The 22,699-nt window shown below is 43.4% G+C and overlaps 1 protein-coding gene across 1 annotated transcript in view; it reads right to left on the minus strand.

Annotated features, from left to right (window-relative positions):
* Window positions 1–8,958: 8,958 nt before the first annotated feature.
* The window catches only part of LOC103085670 (quinone oxidoreductase PIG3-like), a 24,784-nt gene continuing 11,043 nt past the window's right edge, over window positions 8,959–22,699 (minus strand). The window contains 5 exon segments of the mRNA XM_082930868.1: window positions 8,959–9,059; window positions 10,177–10,241; window positions 12,267–12,423; window positions 13,846–14,010; window positions 14,013–14,112. Coding sequence (XP_082786994.1) covers window positions 8,959–9,059; window positions 10,177–10,241; window positions 12,267–12,423; window positions 13,846–14,010; window positions 14,013–14,112 — 588 coding nt within the window.

Here is a 22,699-nt window from a genome sequence, read left to right on the forward strand (position 1 = left end):
ATCTGATTGTTTATACTTAGGGATAATGCTGAGCCTCTCTAGGATAAAATGGCTGGCTCCTCAGATAAGCTCTCTGCCCCTGCCTCTCTCCTGAAGGTCCTGGGGTTATGGGAGAGGAAGGTAGGCACACATATACTCCCGATCTCTGGGAAGCATCCCCTGGTATCCTGATGGTTCTTGTGGGGGAGGGTGCACTGGCTGGGCTCACTGGGCTTCTGTCCCCCTGGCTGCTGCTTGCCCTGCCAGCTTTCCCAGGGAAGCCTGAGGGTGGAATAATTTATGACATGTTCTTTCAACTGGTCAGAGCCCGATCACTGCCTGGAAGACTTGTCCTCATCTTGGATCCTACCAGCTGCAGACCCCCAAGTGACCAGTAAGTCCTCCCTCCGGCTCACCTGTCCTCTGGTCCACACCCAGGCTTCACTGCAGAGCTGCTCACCTGCTTTGGCAGCGTAGGAGCCTCAGCTGGTGTCAACATAGCATCCTGCCCCAGGGGTCCTGGAGACAGCTCTCCATTCACTCCCACGAAGTAACTAACGTGATTTATAGGCTCTTATTTCCCCCAAAATTGCAGACTTGAGAGGTTCCCTGCTGCTAATATGGCCTAGTCTAAATATGAAATAAACTTTATTCAAAAAATTAAGTCTCTGCAAAATATTAACAATTGTTAAACTCAGATGATGGATATTCATTATATTATTCTATTTTTCTTCATGTTTGAAAATTTTAATAAATAAGAAGTAAAATAAAGAAATAAAAAAGAGTAAACACACACACAAAAATTGAGTCTTTGTTTCTTAAAATCACCAGAAAGAGCTGTAAGTATATAATTGGTATAAAGTAAAACCTCAGACTCACAGCCCATTGAGATGGTTATATTTTTCCCACACTTAGAAAAAAAAATCACCAAACTCACTTCCTGCCTCACCAAACTCACTTAATGCTTCAAGGAGGCTCAACAGTGGCCGCAGGTCAAACACGGAAAACCTCTTAATATGCCTTAGGTGAGCCTGGCCCTTTCGAGGTTTCTATTTCCTCATTTTTTAAATGAGAAACTTATACCGCATGATAATGACCACCATCTAGTGTGAGTCAGGCATTTGACATACTTTGTCCCTAATTTTGAACACAATTATTCAAGATACATATTACTGTCTGTATCTTACAGATGGGCCGTTTTAGGTTCAGAGAACATAAGTAACTTGCTCAGGCCACATTATTAATAAACAATGGAGAAAGGAGTCAGCTTCCATCTATGTAATGTCAAGGTCACCATTTTCCCACTACAGGATTGTGCTTCTTGCAGGACTTCTAAGGCGCCTTCCCAGGGCTCCGGCAGATGGCTGTGCAGGTTGCACCTCACCCAAGGGATGGATAACAGCTCAAATTTAGCACATCCTCCCCTGGCTTCTTATGGCCTGAACCCTCCAGATGCTTCCACCCAGAGAGGGAGCCTTTTCCTCATGCTCACCAAGGTGTCAGGTGGGCTCACAGTGCCTCATCCCAGCCCATGTAAAATCAAACTGTTAACCATAATATTATTTTATGACATTGTTTATCAGCTTGTGATAATGATGATTAATTTCCATATGTCCCTTAAAGGTAACTATCATATGCATACATTGTCAGATTATTACTAACACTAACTGTAGGGACCAAAGCCAAGGAAACTTAAACTGTAATTCAGAGAAGTAAATAGTTATCCATGAGATGAAGCCCTATTCTATGTTCACTCTGTGAAATCTGAGTAATATGTGATGTCTCAGCCCATTCAGGCAGCTCTAACAAATCACCATAGACTGAGTGGCTTAAACAACAGGAATTTATTTCTCACAGTTCTGGATGCTAGAAATCTGTAATCAATGTGCCAGCAGATCCCATGTCTGGTGAGGACCCTCTTGCTGGCTTGTAGAAAGCCACCTTCTCATGGTACCCTCACAAGGCAGAGAGCAGAGAGCTAGAGCAAGCTCTCATGTCTCTTTTGTAAGGGCACTAATCCCATTCATGAGGATGCCACCCTCATGACCTAACCTCTTATAGGCCTCACCCCTTAATACCATCACATTAGGGGTTAAGTTTTGGGGGGATAACAACAGTCCACATCACATTGGGATATAGTTGTTTTACAGTGTTGTGTTAGTTTCTACTGTACAGAGAAGTGGTGTTCCCTGTGCTATACAGCAGGTTCTTATTAGGTATCTATTTTATACATATTAGTGCATATATGTCAATCCCAATCTCCCAATTCACATCACATTTTCATTAATAAAAATATACCAATAAAATATACAATTAATATTGGGATATTAATTCTTGGGATATCAAATCAGAGTAGGCATATTACAATATGCTTCTTTCTCTTTTGAGAAAAATATGAAACAGTATGAAAATTTAATTAAACAATTTTTCGTACTTCCAAAAGCATGTAATAAAAAATACTAGCTCTTCCATTCTAAACAAAATTCATTTTCTAAATCATAAGGGCCCTTTGCAGTAGTTGATAAATGAACAGGGCTAATGGTTGCTTTAACAAAAGTCTACAGCATAATCCTAATGACAATTGGACACGTTTCCTCTTCTGACTGTAGCAAATTATACAAACTTGATAGTTAAACACAACAAGAATTTATTATCTTAAGAGTTTTGGAAGTCAGAAGTCCAAAATGTGCCACTGAGGTAAATAAATCTGTGGGCAAGTCTTTGTTCCTTCTGGAGGCTCTAAGGGAGAATTTGTTTCCTTCCTTTTCCAGCTTCTAGAGGCTGCCTGCATTCCTTGGCTCCTGGCCCTTTCCCAGCAATCTCATCTTTCCACCCTCTGCTTCAGTCATACGGCGATGATTCTGATAACTGTGACCCTCCTGTCTCCCTCTCAAAAGGATCCTCGTGATTCCATTGGACCCACCCAGATAATCCAGGACATCTTTTGGGGGGCATTTTTCTACCTACCACAACAGCGTTTCTCAAATTCAGTGTTTCTTCTTCTAACAATATTCCTGAAAATATAATGTTTGATATAAAATAAAAGAACAAAATATTGTATTATTAATCATTACTAATATATTGGCACCACAATTTAGAAAATTCTTGTTGGGAGTGGAGTGTTTACCTATATCACCTACATGAATTTCAAAAAGTTATATATTATGCCAGGTATATATTTGGAAATCATAAGTGGGTAGAAGGAGGCTAGGCAAGACACAGGGAATCACAAAAGTGAAAAGCAATTTCAGGATACAATGCTGGAGAGGGACACAGCCACACAGAGAGGTCCCTGTGCCTATTTTAGACAAATTTCCAACACTGTCTATAAACACAGTATGATTCCAAATCAATCGAAATTGTGAGACTGACCTGTTTCTCTAGCAGACCAACTCTCTTAATTATCACCAATACCTAAAATAATAAATATGCACAGATTTTAAACCCCAAAATATCAATATCTCGATTTTGCTTCTTTTGAATATTTCTGTGCTTAATTCTAAATCTTGTCAGAGCGAAAGATCCTTACTCACCAAGTAAATAATTTACCACCTGTCACAATTTTAGGGATTGCCTTCCTGTAAATTTTGGGAATTGACTTCTCAGAAGACTTGAGATCACATTATGACCTTAAGTCTCACCTCCAATATCATCTCCTAAATGACCACCCAGTGTAGTACTGAAACCTGTCTTGCATCTTCCCAGCATTTCTGATTCTCCCTACTCAGCTCCACATTTTCTTTTTACTTTCATTTAACATGCTGCATAGTTTATATATGTATTATGTTTATTGCTTATTGCCTGTCTTCTCCCATGAGAATGTCATCTTTTTTTTTGCAGTACACGGGCCTCTCACTGCTGTGGCCTCTCCCGTTGCAGAGCACAGGCTCCGGACACGCAGGCTCAGCGGCCATGGCTCACAGGCCCAGTCGCTCCACGGCACGTGGGATCTTCCCGGACCGGGGCACGAACCCGCGTCCCCTGCATCGGCAGGCGGACTCTCAACCACTGCGCCACCAGGGAAGCCCGAGAATGTCATCTTAATAAGGACAGGATCCTTCTAAGCTTTTTGTTCATGATGTATCTCAGGCACCAAGAACTGTTTCTAAATTGTTTACAAAATTATTTTTCAATTACCACAAAACATTTTAAATAAGCAAAAAAGTGTTTGAAAGTTTTTCCTTTCCCCCCTCAATCCTACTCCCAAAAGGTAACCATTTCTAAAGTTTCTTTGCACATTTTCCTATATTCTTTTCTAAATATACATCTACTTTATTTTTCTTACACAATGGATTATCTGTATACATATTGTTCTGTAATTTGCATTTTATATATTTCTAGTCAAGCAACTCCTCTCCGGAAAAGAATAGGTTGGACAATATAACTTTTTCTTTTTACAAAGAGGAAATCACATATGACAGAAAGTGAGCTGGTGCTTTTTTGATCTGTAATTTGTCTATAGGAATTCAGGAAAGGGAAAGAAGGGTACAGAAAGTAGCCATAGTTTCTTCAAAAAGAATTTCTTAGGGCTCAGCTAAAATTGTCTCTTGCTAACCAGGAAGACTACAGGGTACATGCCAGGCAAAGTCAGAAACCCAAGAAAGCAGGGCAGGAAAGATGACAGGCTGTATTCTGCAGACAGTGGGCAGATGGACTGGAAAGTTTGGAAGGTTGTATATAGGAAGATACATTTATAATATTAGCTATTGTGCAGCAAGTATTTCCTATGTGCCAGGTACTATGCTAAGTACAATATTTTAACTGCTTTACTTGTACTGTCACATTTAATTCCCATGGAAATTTTTTAACTTTTTATTTTGACATAATTTTAGAAATTTGAAAAAGTGATGCAAAGTATCCCTATATATCTTTTATCTAGATACCCCAAACATTAGCATTTCACTACATTTGCTTTATCATATTCTCTGCCTCCTCTCCCCATCTCTCTTTTTTCCTCTATCTATGTGAGTGTGGAGGTTGGCTGGACACCCTGGTGATGGGGCCCAAGTACCCCACTGGCCAGGCACCCCTGAAGTGGGACCCAGGCACCCACCTGTTATACTCAGTTGTGTATATGCATTGTGTAAACAAAGTTCCTTTGTGGACACATAGTATGTCCACAGTTGTGTATATGCCTTGTGTACTCAAAGTTCTTTTGGAGAAACATTGTATCTCCACAGTTGTGTATATGCACTGTGTACCAAAAGTTCCTTTGAAGAAACATAGTATGTACACTGTTGTGTGTATGTAATGTGTACCCAAAGTTTTTTTGTGGACACATTGTATGTACACAGTTGTGTATATGCAGCGAGTACCCACAGTTTGTGGACACTAGTATGTAAACTGTCGTGTATACGATTGAGTACCCAAAGTTCCTTTGTGTACACATATTCTATACACAGTTGCAAACATAGGTGCTGTCCCGCTGGGGGTGGTGGGTGCTTGGGCTGATTCAATCAGCCCCTTGGAGAACATGACTCCTATTGTTAAATCAGTCCCCATAAATCAGGTGACTCCCATTGATTCAATCAGCACCCTTTTATCACAGTGACTTCCATGTATTAAACCAGCCCCCTAAATCAGGTGACTCCAATTGATTAAATCAGACCCATTAAATATCCCGACCCCCATTAAAGATTTCTTCTTAAATCTCCTGACACCCATTTTACTAATTAAACCTCTTAAGTTTCCTAACCCACCCCAACAAACAATCTGCCTTCTTAACTCTCCAGACCTGCATTGTCATTCTGTCTTCTTAATTCTCCTGAACCCCATTAAATTAATCACCGTTCTTAATCTCCTGACCACCCTTAAAACAAAGGGCCCCCTTAACTCATGTGTTTGCCTTTGATTCAGTCAGTCCCCTCAAATCGTGGGCTGTAAATGATTCAATCAGCCTCCTAAATCACATGACTGCCATTGATTATATCAGCTCCCTTAAACATTGTTAACCCATTTAAACCAATTGGCCTTCTTAAATCTCCTGCCTTTCATTAAAACAACCAAACACCTTAGGTTTCCTGACCCCGATTAAATCAACCAACCCCCTTAGGTTCCCTGACCCCATTAATACAATCTGCCTTCTTAAGTCTCCTGACACCCATTAAATAGGATGATTGATTAGATTAGGGTCACCATATTTAAGAAAGCAGATTGAATCAATGGGTGTGATGTCCCCCATGGTGGGTGGCCATACATGGAATACACGTATACGTGTATTCCATATACATGTCTGGAATCATTATCATGTACACTTGTAACTAAGATGATGTTATATGTTAATTATATCTCATAAAAAAGAGAGAGCTACAGTATAAAAATGGTTCCCCCAAATAGTCACAGTATTCTAAATTATCTTTGTTTAAATTTTGCCATTTAGAAGAATACATAAAATAGAATTATAGTGAGAATGTATGTAAGAGGCAGGGCTCACGGGAGGCAAAGTCTTAATTTTGACTGAGATGAAACCATGCAATGGATAAAGTTGTTCATATGCATTGCACGTGTACCTCACATCTTGGACCCAATCTAATGCCCAGCCACCTCTGATTGGATATATTACAGTCTGCAACTCTTGATTCACAGATGTTTTGCAGAGGAGATCTCTATCTGACTCTCATGAGTACGACAAGATAAGAGCAAAGAAAGTTCTCTTTAGGTTTTGACAGGTGAGCCCAGGCAAAATTAGTCCTATGAGTGGCCAGAGTGATGAGACCTTCAGAATTTATCGGCTCACAGGCTGGCTAAAGAGATAAATTCATAAGGTCTATATCACCTTTCTTCTGAATTTTGTTCTGAGCTCATCACAAAAACTGATGAGGATGCACAGCATGATAAACAACTTACCTTCCCTATCACAGGTGGACAGCCCCCTGAGACAGAGCTGAAGCAGCCCCAGGGAAACTGCCCGATTCCAAGTCAAGGGCTTTGGTCAGAGGGTAGAGAAGGTCATGGCTGGATCTCAGGGAGGCCTGCAGGGGAGCTCAGAGCCATCTCCACAAAGAAGCACCGGAATAATATATTGATCAGGCAAGCCTAGATTTATAAATCCTATAGGACCCCACTTTGACAGTCTTCATAATGTATCAGAAGTAGAAGCTCACACAATGGTATTTATAAAATTTTGTAATCTGGACCCAAGTTATTCTAGGGAGATGTTTCTATTTTCCTTTTGCCAATATCACATTCTATTTTGAACTGTTGAGAAAGTAAATATTTCATTGTTTTGTTTCTTTACTGCCTACAGATATTTTCAGTTATGCCTCAACCACAGATAAAGTTATATAAATTTTTATATTTTGACTTAATGTGTCATACCAATTGGCCTATTGACCTAATGTATAGAATTGTATTGGTTAAAAAATGTTTTACTAATATATGCATCTATATAAAAATATGTAATAACAAAAACAGCAAAAAAACCTAAAACAGCATGAAAAAAATGGCAGTCAAGAGCAAAGAAAGTAGTCTGTGAAGCTTATCTGATGGGGTCTGAACACAAATTCCACTTTCTTAGCTGCCCTACTAAGTAGCTGTGTGGCCTCAGGAAGATTCCTTAACCTCTCTGGCTCTTGGTTCCCTCATGTGCAAATGGGATACCATAGTGACTGCCCTAGGCCAAGTGGGGCACATTAAATGGCTGAGACAAATATATCCCATAGAACAGTGCCTGGTGCACAGTAGGTGCACCATAAAGTTTAGCTGTGACAACAATGACTGCTTGGTGTTGGGCAGCGTCCCCTGGGAATACTTTTCCCACTTGATGTCAAATTGAGTCTGTGAAGCAGGTCCTGTCATCATCCCATTTTACAGATTAGGACACTGAGGCTCAGAGGGTCCTAAGTCTCAGAGCAGATGAGTAGGGAGCCAGGATTCAGGCTGAGGTTTCTGTTCCCAGCATTGCAAAGGGAAAAGGAGGAGAGAGCTTGGTAGAACCTGGCGGCCCGCTTGGGTGAGGAACTGCATTTCAGGTGGGAGAGTCTGGGGGTGATCCAGGATCGGGGAAGGAGCTGGTAGAGTGGGTGAGGAGACTTGGGGGGTGCAGGGAAGGACTGAGCCACGTCTGGGATGGCTGTCTGGATGGAGACTGGCCTGGTTAGAGGTGGACACAAGTCCAGGGTGGTTCTAGGTACAGGGGCTGGACCCATCTCAGCAGTCCCTGGGCAGAGTTGAGGAACCAGGGCCTGAGACCCCCGACTTACCCAAGGCCAGAGGACGTACGGTACCTGGAATCAGGTGGCCCATCACTTCACATTGTAAACTAGGATGTCAGCATAGCATTCGATGTCACCCTGAGTGATGGATACATCCATTTGGAGGTACCTCCCAACCCTGGGTGGATCTGTGAAGACAGGTTCTCCATCCTAGTAAAACCTTTCACTGAGAGAGAAAGGAGTGTTAAGGGGCCACCCTGCCAGGAGAGCAGGCAAGGCCCTGCAAGGCCTTAGTGTATCTGAGACTGCAGACCCTGCTCGGGAGCTCCGCCTCCCATCAGTTGGACGGACAGGTCAGTGGTGGGCAGATGAGAGCCTTGTGGACAGAAGGCTCCATGTTTCAGCCCTCTGGGACCTCAGGCACATCACCCTGCCAGGCACCCAGAACCTGGTAGTAAGCCCCCACCTGGCCTCTTCTCCCAGCTGCCCCTTCATCCTGCCTGTCAACCTGCCTTGTTCAAAGAGGGGCTCACCCCCTGCCTGTGGCCTCACAGGTACAAAGGGGCAGAAGGGGATGGAACCCCGGGTCGTCCAACCAGACAGCCCACAGGAGAGCTGTTCCCGAGACTCGAAGGCCTTGGAACTGCCGCCTGAGTCCAGTTTTGCTGCCCCAAGTACCACAGGAACTTGGCTGGGTTTCTGGGCCTCAGCTGCTCTTTCTGTAAGATGGGTGCTCAGTGAGTCAGCCTCAGGGGTGGCCTTGAGCGCTGTGGCTGAGGTAATACAAAGAGAGTGCTTGGAACAGGGCCTGGCCCAAGGCAAGTGCTCATGAGCAATAGCTGTACCGGTCCAGGACGTGTGCAAAGATTTCCTGCTGTGCCAGCTGGGACCTAGACCATTGCCACACGAACTGCAGCGCCTGCAAAACTGGAGGCAACAGAGTGAGGGCCCAGGGGCAACACAGCTGCCCTGGCTCCCCTCCCTAGTCCCCACCTGAGTGTCGTGGCTGCCCGCACTCTGCTCTCTCTCACTGGTTCCTGGACAAGATATCCCCCTGCGGGATCCTCCTCAAGATTCCTCCTGACCTCCCAAAGCCACAGGGGGTTAAGGAACTTGCCTTCCAGAAGGCGCCTGCCTGCACTCTCATCCCACCCCTCCTCAAGGCAGGACTCAGTCTGCCAGGACCTGCCAGCCATTCTCTCTCAAACTCTGCTTGAATGCCCCCAGACACAGGGAGCTCATCACCTCACACTACGGGTACAGTCCATTTTTCAAGTTCTGATGGTTAAAAAGTGCTCAGGGTTACAAAGCAGGGATAAAACCCTGTTTCTATGGGCACTAGCTCGTGCTCCATACACAGTTCATCTACTCCTCTGTGATTTGGTCTCTGCACATGAATTTCCAGAAGCCAGACCTAGCTCACAGAATTATCTGCAGGAGAAACAAGCTGCCATAGGAATTGTGAGCAATGTTCAGTGTGGTACTCAGAAGGGTCTCATTAAAAAGCTACTTTTCTTGTCTACCTAGAGCCCAGATCCTCTTTGATAACTCCGGCTGGCCACCCTGCCACTGTTGTCCAGAAGTTTATTACCTGAGTGAGCGATCCTGCACAGAATCCCTAGGTTTGTGGCCTTATTTTCCCCATGTGTAAAATGAGATATTTACAGCACTACTTATCTGTTATGGGTTGAATGGTGTCCCCCCCAAAATATATATTTAATTCCTATTCTTAGTACCTCATATGACATTATGTGGAAATAAGGTCTTAACAGATGTAACACCCTCAGAAGGTGCCATGTCCCTGTCCAGGATTGATCTTGGACTTCTGGCCTCCAGACCTGTGAACAGCACATTTCTATTGTTGGAAGCTCCCAGGTTCTGGTACCTTCTTAAGTCTGCCCCAGGAAACGAATTCCCCATGTCATAGGGTTGTTGTGAGGATTAAAGGAAACCAAGAGGGCAGTGGCTCCCACCAGGCCTGGCACTTCGTAGATGGGACAGGCAGCGTCTGCTGTGGCTTTTTAGTGTTACATTCATTCCTTACTAGCTGCCCACACGTAGGAAGAGTTATTATGTCCCAGGTACCCTGAATCCCCGGCCACCTCCTCTCTGAATCGAGCATGGTTTACTGAGTGCAGGTCTGCTCTAGCCCCTTTGGAGACTCAAAGAAGAAAGCAGCCCCAGCCCAGCCCAGCTGAAGCGGGGAAGGGGACTCATAGCAGCAGGCATCTGAGCTGGGCCTACAGCTCAACCAGGAGCTAGACATGCAGGAAGCAAGGGCCACTCGTGCTGAGGGCTCAGCAGAGCAGAGAATGGGCCTGGGACATCCAATGGCCTAGGTAGCCACCAAGCATCCTTAATGCTCTGGAGAATGGCAGGGGCTGCTTTCTTCTTTGAGTCTCCAAAGGGGCTAGAGCAGACCTGCACTCAGTAAACCATGCTCGATTCAGAGAGGAGGTGGCCGGGGATTCAGGGTACCTGGGACATAATAACTCTTCCCATGTGTGGGCAGCTAGTAAGGAATGAATGTAACACTAAACAACCATAGCCGACTCTGCCTGTCCTGCGTACGAAGTGCCAGGCCTGGTGGGAGCCACTGCCCTCTTTATTTCCTTTAATCCTCACAACCACCCTATGACATGGTAAATGGGCTGTCCCCCATGGGGGGTGGCCGAGTGCCCCAGAGGGGAACAGCTAGGGAGGGGTGCTGTCCCCCGTGGGGACATGTGTGTGCATTGTGTGTGTTCATAAATTTTTGCTGAACCATTTGAGAGTAAGTTGCAGACAACTTAGCACTTTACCTCTTTAATGTGTATTTCCTTTAAAAAAAAAATGTTAAGGCATTCTCTTACATAACTACAATGCAATGATCAAATCAAGAAATTGACACTGTTCTGTTATCTAATCTACAGATCTTATTCCAATTTTGTCAATCATTCCCCTTATGTCCTTTATAGTTCTTTTTTGTTTTAACCTTGATATAGGGTCCAGGTTGCATTTAGTCATCATGTTTCTCTAGTGTCCTTTAAACTGGAACAGTCCTCTTTGGCTTTCCTGGCCTTGATTTTTTTTGAACACAGGACATTTACTTTACAGAATGTCCCTCCATTTAAGTTTGCCTGATGTTTCCTCAAGATTCGATGCAGCTGTGCGTTCTTCGCAGGAATACCTCCAAAGTGCTGCTGGGACCATCCCAGAGGATCGTGTAAGAGGCACTTGATATCTTTTTGTCCTATTACTGGTGGTATTAACTTTGACCACTTGGAGAGTGGTATTGACAGGTTTCTCCACTGTAGTTACTACTTTGCATGTTCTAATTAGTCTGTCTCTGGATGAGAGATACCTTGAGACTGTGTAAATATCTTATCTCCCATCAAATTCTCACGCACTAGTTTTAACATCCATTGATGGTTCTTGCCTGAAACAATTGTTGCCATGGTGGTTACAAAATTTTTTTTTTTCTAATTCCATTATTCCCTCTACTTGGCATTCCAATGTTAAGGAAGAATTTATTTGTGTTTATTCATATATTTATATCAGTATAGAGTCATGGATTCCTATTTTACTCCAGGGTTTATTAATCATTACTATTTCATTATTTATTTTGATGCTCAATTGTCCCAAACGTGGCCAGTGAGAGGGCCTCCTGACTAGCTCCTCCTCCTTTAACATGTCCACACTGTTCTCTGAGCCCTTCTTTATGGCACAGCAAGATCTCATCTTGTAGTACTTTCCCCACCCCAAACCCTGGAATCAGCACGGCTCTGTTTTGAAGGAGCTACTACCATTGTACCTATTTTATAGTTGAGACACAGAAGCTCAAGAAGCTGGATAGGCGGTTACAGGTATCAGGAGAATGAAGGCAATTCAGCAACATTTTGCCACCAGACGAAACCTCAAGGGAACAGCTATTACAATAGTGACTGAGCTGCTGTCGTGATTTGGGGAAACAGACTTAACTCCCATTTGGGATGAGGGACTGATCATCCACCCTGGAGGACCGCCTAGCATGAGAACTCTACTTGCCAACCTCTTCCTTGACAAAGCAACAGAGGAAAGAGAAGGTGGCTTCAGCAGACTGTACAGCATCTGCTAGTAAACCAAACACGAGAGCTGTGAGAGATGGGTCTGCACCCGGCTGCTCCAAGCTTTTCTGCCATTTGAAGCTTGTGCTGGGAGCCAGCTGTGACCAGAGGAATAGCTCCAGCCATCCAGGTAAGTTGGATGGCAGCTGTGCCCACATCACTTGCTCCTGCATGGATTATCACAGGGTCTCCAGGCTGAACAATTCCTGTGACAGAAAGTACAGGAACCATTTTCTTTACTTTGCAACTGCTACACATTCTCCACATAGGTTTATTCTACCATGATCACCTGACCCTGGGACCACCAAATGTCAAATCTCTTGCTGTTTTAAGAGAACATATTGACTTTTTGTCTTATTGTCTCTGGCCAAAGTAGGAAACAACTTTTGGAAACAGAGTTATTGGCAGCCACATCCATAATCTCTGTTTTACCTATGAAATAATACCAAAACATATCTCTGACCTATACCTGAATGAGTAAGAATAAGCACCATTCCCGCTGTCGCCACCTGAAGCCAGCCCCTCTTCAGTCTGAAGCTGGCCTCCAGCTAGTCTCACAAATCCAGGCACCACATCCAGCCACCAGGCTCCTGCTGAAATGGAGATTTCAATATGTCACTTTCTCCTCAAAATGTCAACTGGTTCTTTTTCTTTTTTTTTTTTAATTTTCTTTTTAAATTTTTTGCGGTACGCGGGCCTCTCACTGTTGTGGCCTCTCCCGTTGCGGAGCACAGGCTCTGGACACGCAGGCCCTGCGGCCATGGCTCACGGGCCCAGCCGCTCCGCGGCATGTGGGATTTTCCCGCACCGGGGCACAAAACCGTGTCCCCTGCATCGGCAGCCGGACTCTCAACCACTGCGCCACCAGAGAAGCCCCGTCAACTGGTTCTTGATTGGCTTTTGTGTCAAGTCCAGATAGCCTGCCATTCAAGGCTACCACAATCTAGTCCCAGCCTCATCTTTCACAAATTATAATTGATATCCTTCACTTCTGAGTGAAGCAGCCAATCTCAGCTTGACCCTCTTAGGCCACCTTGGTATGCCATCTGTCCATCACAGCTCTACCACCCTTCAAGGCCTTCTGTTCCAGAAAGCCTTCTCTGACCACCTTTGCCCACACCAACTTTTCCCATCTTGAGCTTCTGTTGTAGTTAGAGACAGGGCTGCCCTGCCAAACACTATGGTTGTCTTGTCAGTTAGGCTGAGTTCCCCAAAGCCAGGGACCCTCACGTAAGCTCTTGGCTGGCCTCAGTGGGATTGGGGAGGAATTAAAGAGTTGATTGAATGGCTTCTTCTTTTGTGCTAGGGCTCCCAGAGAGAAGCTTAGCATGACTGAGAAGCTGGCACTACCACTGGGCTTACGGTGTGACGACGCTCACAGGTCTTCTATCCAGCGCTTTCCAGGTTTTCTATCTGCTAACCGTGATTTTCAGCCTCTGTATTGCTACATAGTATGAGGACCTGATACTACTGGTGGTACAGTAAGCTGAGGTGCTGGGGTTGGGCGTGGCTCAGTGGCCAGATCAAAGCTGCACTGCAGGACTGCTGGGTTTTCAGGTGGCTGAGTCGTGAAGAAATTGAACCATGCTGTATGGAGTGAGCGTAGGGTGGGGTCGGGTGGCCCTCACCCAAGAGATGTAACAGCTGGAAGGCGGTGAGCCAGGCCTCTGGGATGGCGGCAGCCTGGGGCATGGCCAGTCCTGCCACGATGGGCATGGGGAGCCCTTCAGGGACAGGGACATACTGAGCTTGGCCCCCACTAGGCGGCAGAACCGTGGCTGGGTCCCCGATCTACAGTGTCCCTGGCAGCCAGGCCCCAGCTCTGCCATGTGTCCGGATGCCTCGAGCCCCCAAATGTTGCTGGCTCCTGGGGGAGGGGCATACTGGCCTTGTCTCTGCAGAGAAAGAGTGCACTAAGTAGTAAACATGATCAGAAGTCTGTGTGTCACCATCCCTGGCCCTCTTCCCATAGCCCCTTTTTTTTCAAGACAAAGTTCAGGGTAAATTTAGGTTTTTTTAATTCAAGAAAAAAGAGAGGAGAGGTAATTTGTTTCATGCAAATAAGAGACTGTAGGCCCCATAATCAGTGGATGTCTAACTGGTAGAGTCCTTAACTGTTTCTCTCATCTAAACCCCTTGTTTTACAAATGAAGAAACTGAGACTTGGGCAGGGAAATGCCTTGTCCAAAGCAAATTAATAGCAAGACTGGGAATAAAACCGTGGACTCCTTTTGTTGTTTTATTGAATTTTGTTTTGTTTATGTTTTTTTATACAGCAGGTCCTTGTTGGTTGTCTATTTTATACATATTGGTGTGTGTGTGTTGGTCCCGGTCTCCCATTTCATCACACCACCACCTGCCCACCACCCCTCCCCTGCTTCCCCCCTTGGGGTCCATGCCTTTGTTCTCTACATCTGTGTCTCTATTTCTGCCCTGCAAACCAAACAGTGGACTCCTTAATGATAGTTCTCATATATCAAGTGCCAGGCTCTGTACTCACTCATCACAATCCTCAGAAGCCTCCAAACAGAGGCTTGAGACCAGGGGGACTGAACCAGGAGTGTGCATCTGAACCACTGAGGAGTTTTTTCAAAGTACACATGCCTAGGTCTTGGTCTTATTTATTTTGAATAAGTGCCCCCTGTGATTCTGGTGTACATTTCTTAATTATTTCAAAAAATGCAGCTGGCCCAGTTTAGTGCTTCAAAAAGAAGTCAGAAGAAAATTCTTAGAGTACTGTCCCCTGCCAGCTATGGAACCCTTAAAGTGTAAAGAATACAGACTTCGGAGCCTTAAGACAGAGACCTCAGTTTGAATCACAGCTCCCCTGGTTACTAGAGTGTGGCATTGGGGGGTTTCCGTGGTGGTGCATTGGTTAAGAATCCACCTGCCAACGCGGGGGACACAGGTTCGAGCCCTGGTCCGGGAAGATCCCACGTGCCGCGGAGCAACTAAGCCGATGCGCCACAACTACTGAGCCCACGTGCCTAGAGCCCATGCTCCGCAACAAGAGAAGCCACTGCAATGAGAAGCCCGCACACCGCAACAAAGAGCAGCCCCGCTGACCTCAACTAGAGAAAGCCCGCGTGCAGCAACAAAGACCCAACGCAGCCAAAAATTAATTAATTAATTAATTAAAAATAAAATCTTTCTTTAAAAACATAAAATGTATGACTCAATGGTTTTTAGTGAATTTACAGAACTGTACAAACATTACTACAATTTTAGAACATTTTCATTACCCCCAAAAGAAACCTCGTACCCGTTAGCAGTCAGTCGCCCATTGTCTTCCCAGCCTAACCCTAGGCAACCACTAATCTACTTTCTGTCTTATGGATTTACCTATTCTGGGCATTTTATATAAATGGAACTATACTATATGTGGGTTTTGTGACTGGTTTCTTTCACTTATCCTAATGTTTTCAAGGTTCATCCGTGTTGTAACATAATGTCCCAACCTTGTAATTTTTGTATGTCATCATATACTTATTTTCATCCCACTTTCTTCACATAGAAATGTCAAATCTCTTCTTTTATTTCTATGCCACTTTCTTCTTTGTGACTTCTAATGAATATATCAGTGTCAAGTCTCACGGCATCCCCCTGCAATGAAAGATTCCAGTCCTGACATTTCAGACAATCCCACCAGTTCCTGTAATCTTCCACTCACGCCATCATTAAAAATGAAGCTGCTTACAAAATCTGAGCCAATAACAGCGATCACTATATTACTCAACTGTTCCCTTCTACAGCTAAATGAAGGTTTTATTCTCAGGAATTAGCAACACCACCTCAAGGGCTGACTAGCCACACAAGCGACATCCTGATCTGGCTTCTCCCCAGAAGAGATGGAAGTCACTGCCTTGTTCCTCAGCTAAGGACCATTATGACAAATCCAAAAAAGAAAAATAAAAAAGCTTTCTTTCTCATGCTTATTTATAAACAAACAGGTCTTTCTTGGGTGTTTTTTTTTCTGTTTTTTTTTTGTTTTTTTTTAGGGAAAATTTCAAATATATTCAAAAGCAGAGAGACTACTATAATGCAGTCCCATTACCCAGCATCAATGATGATCAATTCCTAGCTAACCTTGTTTGATTTGTACCTTCACCTCCACTCCCCACCTCCTTTACCAAAACCTTCTCGCTAAAACTCCTTGGAAATATTTACTTGGACACCACTGTTCTCCCATAGTTCTGGTTATGTTAAATTTATTTGCAGTAGATATTTGGGGAACATTACTCTGTGTCCAGCGCTGGGTCCTGAGGACACAAAGATGAATAGGACATTGTCTGGGCAGTTTACACACCAGGAGCACGAAATACAAATATTCCATTTAATTATAGCACGAGGCTGGGGGATGGACAAAGTTGGTTCCTGACACAGCTTCACGCGGGTGGTAGTGGGGTTTGTAAATAAGATCATTAATAGTAATCACATGCCGGAGAGGGGGTAACGTTTCCGATAAAGTTGCTGGTGTGGAAGTGCTTACATGATATTATTTTAAAGGTTATATGGGGTTAAAGGAGCTACCAAAATGAGGTAGGAGTTGGTTAAAATGTGAAGGCAGAGCCATTTCTCTGACTGAATGCTTGGGCATGATTCACAGCCTGCAAAACCCCCGGACTGGAAATCCACCCTGATAACTCTCCTGTGTTCCATGTTGTCACGATCCACCCCTGAAGCCAGGAGATCTGGGGCCTGCAATCGGCTGCAAAGGGCAAAGAGAAAGGGTTGGGGAAAAGGAAATATAAATTAATATCTCCACAAATGAGTACCAACCTCACAGGTATAAGTCTAAGTTAAAATGTATATAAAATAGAAATACATATGTAGCCAGCCATAAATGGGAAGAAACTGAGGTGTCTATGTGAAACCATGAAGAAGCCTCACTTGCCCAGAGGCTCATACAAGTCACCTGATCCAGGGCAGCTGTCACCTCCAGAAGTGAGGAGGACAGCTCTTTGGGGCAGTGAGTTCCCAATGTCAGACCTGGATCATCATTTCCTTAACAAACTGTTCCAACAATCAGTGATATTGATCTTCCCCTATTCAGTCACTCATAATGCACCAAGGGGCGCTCATGCCCACAGGTTGCTCTGGGGGCCAGAGCTTTAATCGGCCTGAAGGAACCAGAAGAGGCTTCCATTTTCTGTCCATTTTGAAGGATGAGGAAGAGGCAGGCAGGTGAAGAAAAAGGTCCTAGGGTGAGGGCATAAATATAAGCCAAGGTGTTGAGGCATGAAGGAGCATGGCCTGGTCACGAAGCATTTTAGCATCAGTGGAGGTCAAGTGTGAGACAAGAGGTGTGGAGAGAGAAGAGGCAGGTGACAAAGGCAGGGCCAGGTCCAAGAGGTCTTCTCTTGTCCTGTGAAAGAATGGGGCTCGGTTGAAGGATTAGAAGCAGGGGAACTTGCACGATCAGACCTGTATATTGGATTGATCCCTGTGGACAGTGAATTGGGGCAGAGGATCCAGGTGGGAATATGTTGCATTGTGCAGGGATGAAGGGAGGCATCCCTCAGTCACTCCAGAACTGTAACAGGGTCGTTAGGGGCTGAGTTGCACCCCTCCCCCAATTTCTTATGGTGAAGTCCTGACCCTCTGGATGTGACCATACGTGGAGATGGGTCTTTAAGGATGTAATTAAGTTAAAATGAGGTCATTAGGGTGGCCCCTAATCCAATATGCCTGATGTCCTTTTAAGAAGAAGAGATTAGGGCTTCCCTGGTGGCGCAGTGGTTGAGAGTCCACCTGCCGATTCAGGGGACACAGGTTCGTGCCCCGGTCCGGAAAGATCCCACATGCCGCGGAGCGGCTGGGCCCGTGGGCTGTGGCCGCTGGGCCTGCGCGTCCGGAGCCTATGCTCCGCAACGGGAGAGGCCACAGCAGTGAGAGGCCCAAGTGAGAGGCCCACATAAAAAAAAAAAAAAAAAGAAGAGGAGATTAGGACACAAACACCTATGGAGAGAAGACCACGTGGAGAAACAGTGAGAAGGTGGCCGTCGACAAGCCAAGGAGAAGAAACCAACCCTGCTGACACCTCAATCTCAGACTTCCAGCCTCTAGAACTGCGAGAAATAGATTTCTGGTGTCTAAGCCACCCAGTCTGTGGAGCTTCGCTATGGCAGCTCTAGGACATGAAGGTGAAACAGGATGTGGACGAGGGTCACGAAACTCAGCAAGACTTGTTGATTACAAGTGGGGACGGAAGAGGAAGAAGGCCAGGAGGCCTCCCAGACTTCTCATTTGATGAGATTAGTGGAGGCAAGGCCACTCAGTGTGACAGACATCCTGGAGAAGGAGCTGCTCAGGCTGAGTTACATCTGAGAGCATGTGAGTGGACGTCCAAATAAAAATGCACAGCTGAACACTGAATGTTGAGTCTGAAGCATCTCACAAAGAGTGGGACAACCATGGTTCTTATTCTTGTCTCAGTTCTGAGACTGTTTTGTTGTGTGCTCTCTGAGCCTCAGTTTCCTCAATCATTAAAAAAAATAAGGTAGGATAGTAATACCTTCCCTTCTATGTTGGAGAGTTGTTGAGAGTTCAGATGAAAAGGACATCACCGTATGCTAACACATATATATGGAATCTAAAAAAAAAAAAAAAAAAAATGGTCCCGAAGAACCTAGGGGCAGGACAGGAATAAAGACGCAGATGTAGAGAATGGACTTGAGGACACGGGGAGGGGGAAGGGTAAGCTGGGACAAAGTGAGAGAGTGGCATGTATACATATACACTATCAAGTGTAAAATAGATAGCTAGTGGGAAGCAGCTGCATAGCACAGGGAGATCAGCTTGGTGCTTTGTGACCACCTAGAGGGGTGGGATAGGGAGGGTGGGAGGGAGGGAGACGCAAGAGGGAAGAGATATGGGAACACATGTATATGTATAACTGATTCACTTTGTTATAAAGCAGAAACTAACACACACCACTGTAAAGCAATTATACTCCAATAAATATGTTAAAAAAAAAAAAAGAAAAGGACATTAAAGGATGATTTAGAAATCTTACTGAGTTCATTGAGTTTCTTAAGAGCAATTTGTCTCAAAATGACAAAGTGTTTTCTAGGCATGAATTGTTTATCAAATCCTGGATCTGGTAGTAAACTGTCACAATCCTTCTTTTGTTTTGTTCTGTTTGTCACCAAAGGCTATAACCACATGATGGCAATTTGTGTTTCTAGAAACTTAATCATACTGACTTATAATGCTGTCTAGTGATAAGGGCTGACTTAGAACAATTGCACGCATTTATGTAAGATTTCTTAATAGTAGGAGTATTATAAATCAGAGATAAGTTGTTTCATTTGAAACAATTAGTAAGTCAGAAAGAAAGTAGAGAACAGGCTACGACTTCTTAGATGTTGTTGCTTTGGTTGTTAAAATCATGAGCTAATGGTTTTAGCATAGATATTATGTGACATTATCACAAAAGCATAGATTGCAATCATTGTCATCAAAGAAATCCATGGTGTAAAATAATTTATAAACTATGTGAGACTAAAAACTTTAACACTAAAATTGAAGTGGTATGACCACCTTTCACCACTAGAGGGAAGCAATCCACTGAAATAAATAAATTGTGCCCTTGGGGTGTTACTACTGGTTGGGCAGGGAGCCTTAAATGGTTCTTCCAACACAGATTCCAATGTGCTAGATTACAATTTCAAATTCCAGTGTTTTGTAAAACACTGCTGGCTGAGGATAATATGCATCCTTCCTCCAGGGGTGTTGCAGAACCCTAAAGAACAGAAAATGTTAGAACTTCAGAGGTCTTCTGCCTTACCAGGAATCTGTAAAGTAACAGGTGTGAAAGTTTTCCTATCTAGTCCTCTGGGGAACAGACAGTCCTAAAAATTAAAATACTTGATTAGCTGACAACTCACTAAGCATAAAATAGTACACAAGCAGGGCAACCCTGATAAGTAACTGAATCAATTTTTTAATCCATAAAAAATTCAGTCTTTTTAAAAGTTATTATTGCTATAATAATACATGGCAAGAAAATTTGGAAAACATAAAACTATGAGAAAGTAGATAAAGATTAAACTATTATTGATCTTTTTATCTATTTTCTTAAATGGTTACTTTCCTACGTGACTATATTAATTAAGACAGTACCTTAAATCTTTTTTAGAATAAGGAAAGGAGGATAATGGATGGATAGATAGAGAGAGACATAGATACACAAGAAACCATCTCAATAGTTTCCAAAGCTAGCTGATAGTCAAAATTACCTAGTGAGCTTTTAAAAACTAAATCAGAATTTATTGAGGGAAAGGGAAAAGAATAGGACAGTGGATCCCTGAGTGTGTGTGTGTGTGTGTGTGTGCATGTTTGTTCTGAGTTCCCCAGTTGACACTTTAGAGTCGGCATGTGGGTGATGCCATGGAAAATATAGAGCACCTGAATGGTTAAGAACTTAAATTTAATTGACCCAACTAGTTGAAACCAAATTGGAATTAAACTACTTTTCAAAAAAATCATTTTCCAATAAGAAAAATTGTGAAAGGCATACAGTTGACACACTGAAAACTCGAATAATACATTTAAATCTATGATATTTTAAAGAAAAAAGTTTATTTGAAACTACTCAACTACTCAGAACAGTTTGTGTCTGGAAGTGTATAAAGATGAACAAACTGTTGAACAAAGAAATGAGAGTTCTTATTCACTAAAGACCCTCACAGTAAAAACAAACAAACAAAAAAATGCACCTTACAGCATCTCACAGGACTGTCACTTATATTACAAAGGAAGATTATTCTCCAAGAAGATAAAGTTCTGGGGTTACTGAAGGAAGATCTCAGACCTGATAGATATGAGAATACAGAAAAGGATTAATCTTCTTTACTCTTAGCTCATGGAGGCAGAAGAATGCAAGGAAGTTCTTTTTATTTATTTATTTATTTATTTAATTAATTTATTTTTGGCTGTGTTGGGTCTTCGTTGCTGCATGCTGGCTTTCTCTAGTTTCAGTGAGCAGGGGCTACTCTTCATTGCGGCGCACAGGCTTCTCATTGTGATGGCTTCTCTCATTTCAGAACACAGGCTCTAGGTGCATGGGCCTCAGTAGTTGTGGCTCGCGGGCTCTAGAGCACAGGCTCAGTAGTTGTGGCGCATGGGCTTAGTTGCTCCGCGACATGTGGGATCTTCCCGGACCAGGGCTTGAACCCGTGTCCCTTGCGTTGACAGGCGGATTCTTAACCACTGTGCCACCAGGGAAGTCCCAAGGAAGTTCTTTAAAAGGCATGTGGACACACGTTCAAGTATAGAGAACTTGGGATTTGGTTCTTATAAACAAACCATAGGACTGGATTCCCTGCTAAGGCTGAATGACAGCGGCCATGGAAGGGAGGCCAGTTGCCCAGGTGAGAGTCCTGGCAAAATAGATAATTAAAACCAGAGTTGTCTGAGGCATAGAAAGCTCATTAGGACTGAAAGCTGAGGGAAGAATTGGAAAATAACAACCAGAAAACAACTAACAAAATGGCAATAAGTACATATCTATTGATAATTACTTTAAATGTAACTGGACTAAATGCTCCAATCAAAAGACATACAGTGGCTAAATGGATTTTTAAAAAAAGAGGAAGAAGAAAAGACCCATATATGTGTTGCCTACAAGAGACTCACTTCAAATCTAAAGACACACAGACTGAAAGAGAGGGATGGAGAAAGCTATTTCATGTAAATAGAAATGAAAAGAAAGCAGGGTTAGCAATACTTAACATCAGACAAAATAGACTTTAAAACAAAGACTGTAACAAGAGACAAAGAGGACATTATATGATAAAAATCCAACAAGACAATGTAACAATTGTAAATATAAATGCACCCAACATAGGAGCACCTAAATACATAAAGCAAACATTAACAGATATAAAGGAAAAAATTGACAGTAACACAACAAAGTAAGTGCTTTAACACCCCACTTACATCAATGGACAGATAATCTGAACAGAAAATCAATAAGGAAACAATGGCTTTAAATGACACATTAGACTAGATAGACTTAGTAGATATACAGTAAGTCCCCTACATATGAACGTTCAAGTTGCAAACTTTCAAAGATGCAAACGTGTGTTCTCGTATCCAATCATGTAAGGAGTGAGTGAAATTGCAGCTTGCCCTCCATCTCCTACTGCTGACAATCCTTCAGCTCTACCATCTCCCACCTCTCCCTCCTCCAGTCAGTAACTCTTCTTGCCTGTTCACTCGATGCCAGCCCCTGTATGCCAGCTGCTATACTGTACTACTGTACTTTTCAAGGTACTGTACTGTAAGATTAAAAATATTTATTTTTTGTGTTTGTTTGTTTTTTATGTATTTTTTGTGTGAAAAGTATTATAAACCTATTATAGTACAGTACTATATAGCAGATTGTGTTAGTTGGCTACCTAGGCTAACTTTGCTGGACTTACAAAGAAATTGGACTTATGAACATGCTCTCAAAATGGAACTTGTTCATGTGTAGGG

This window comes from Lipotes vexillifer, unplaced genomic scaffold, assembly GCF_000442215.2.
Source record: "Lipotes vexillifer unplaced genomic scaffold, Lipotes_vexillifer_v1.1 scaffold1067, whole genome shotgun sequence".
NCBI classification, from domain to species: Eukaryota; Metazoa; Chordata; class Mammalia; order Artiodactyla; family Lipotidae; genus Lipotes; species Lipotes vexillifer.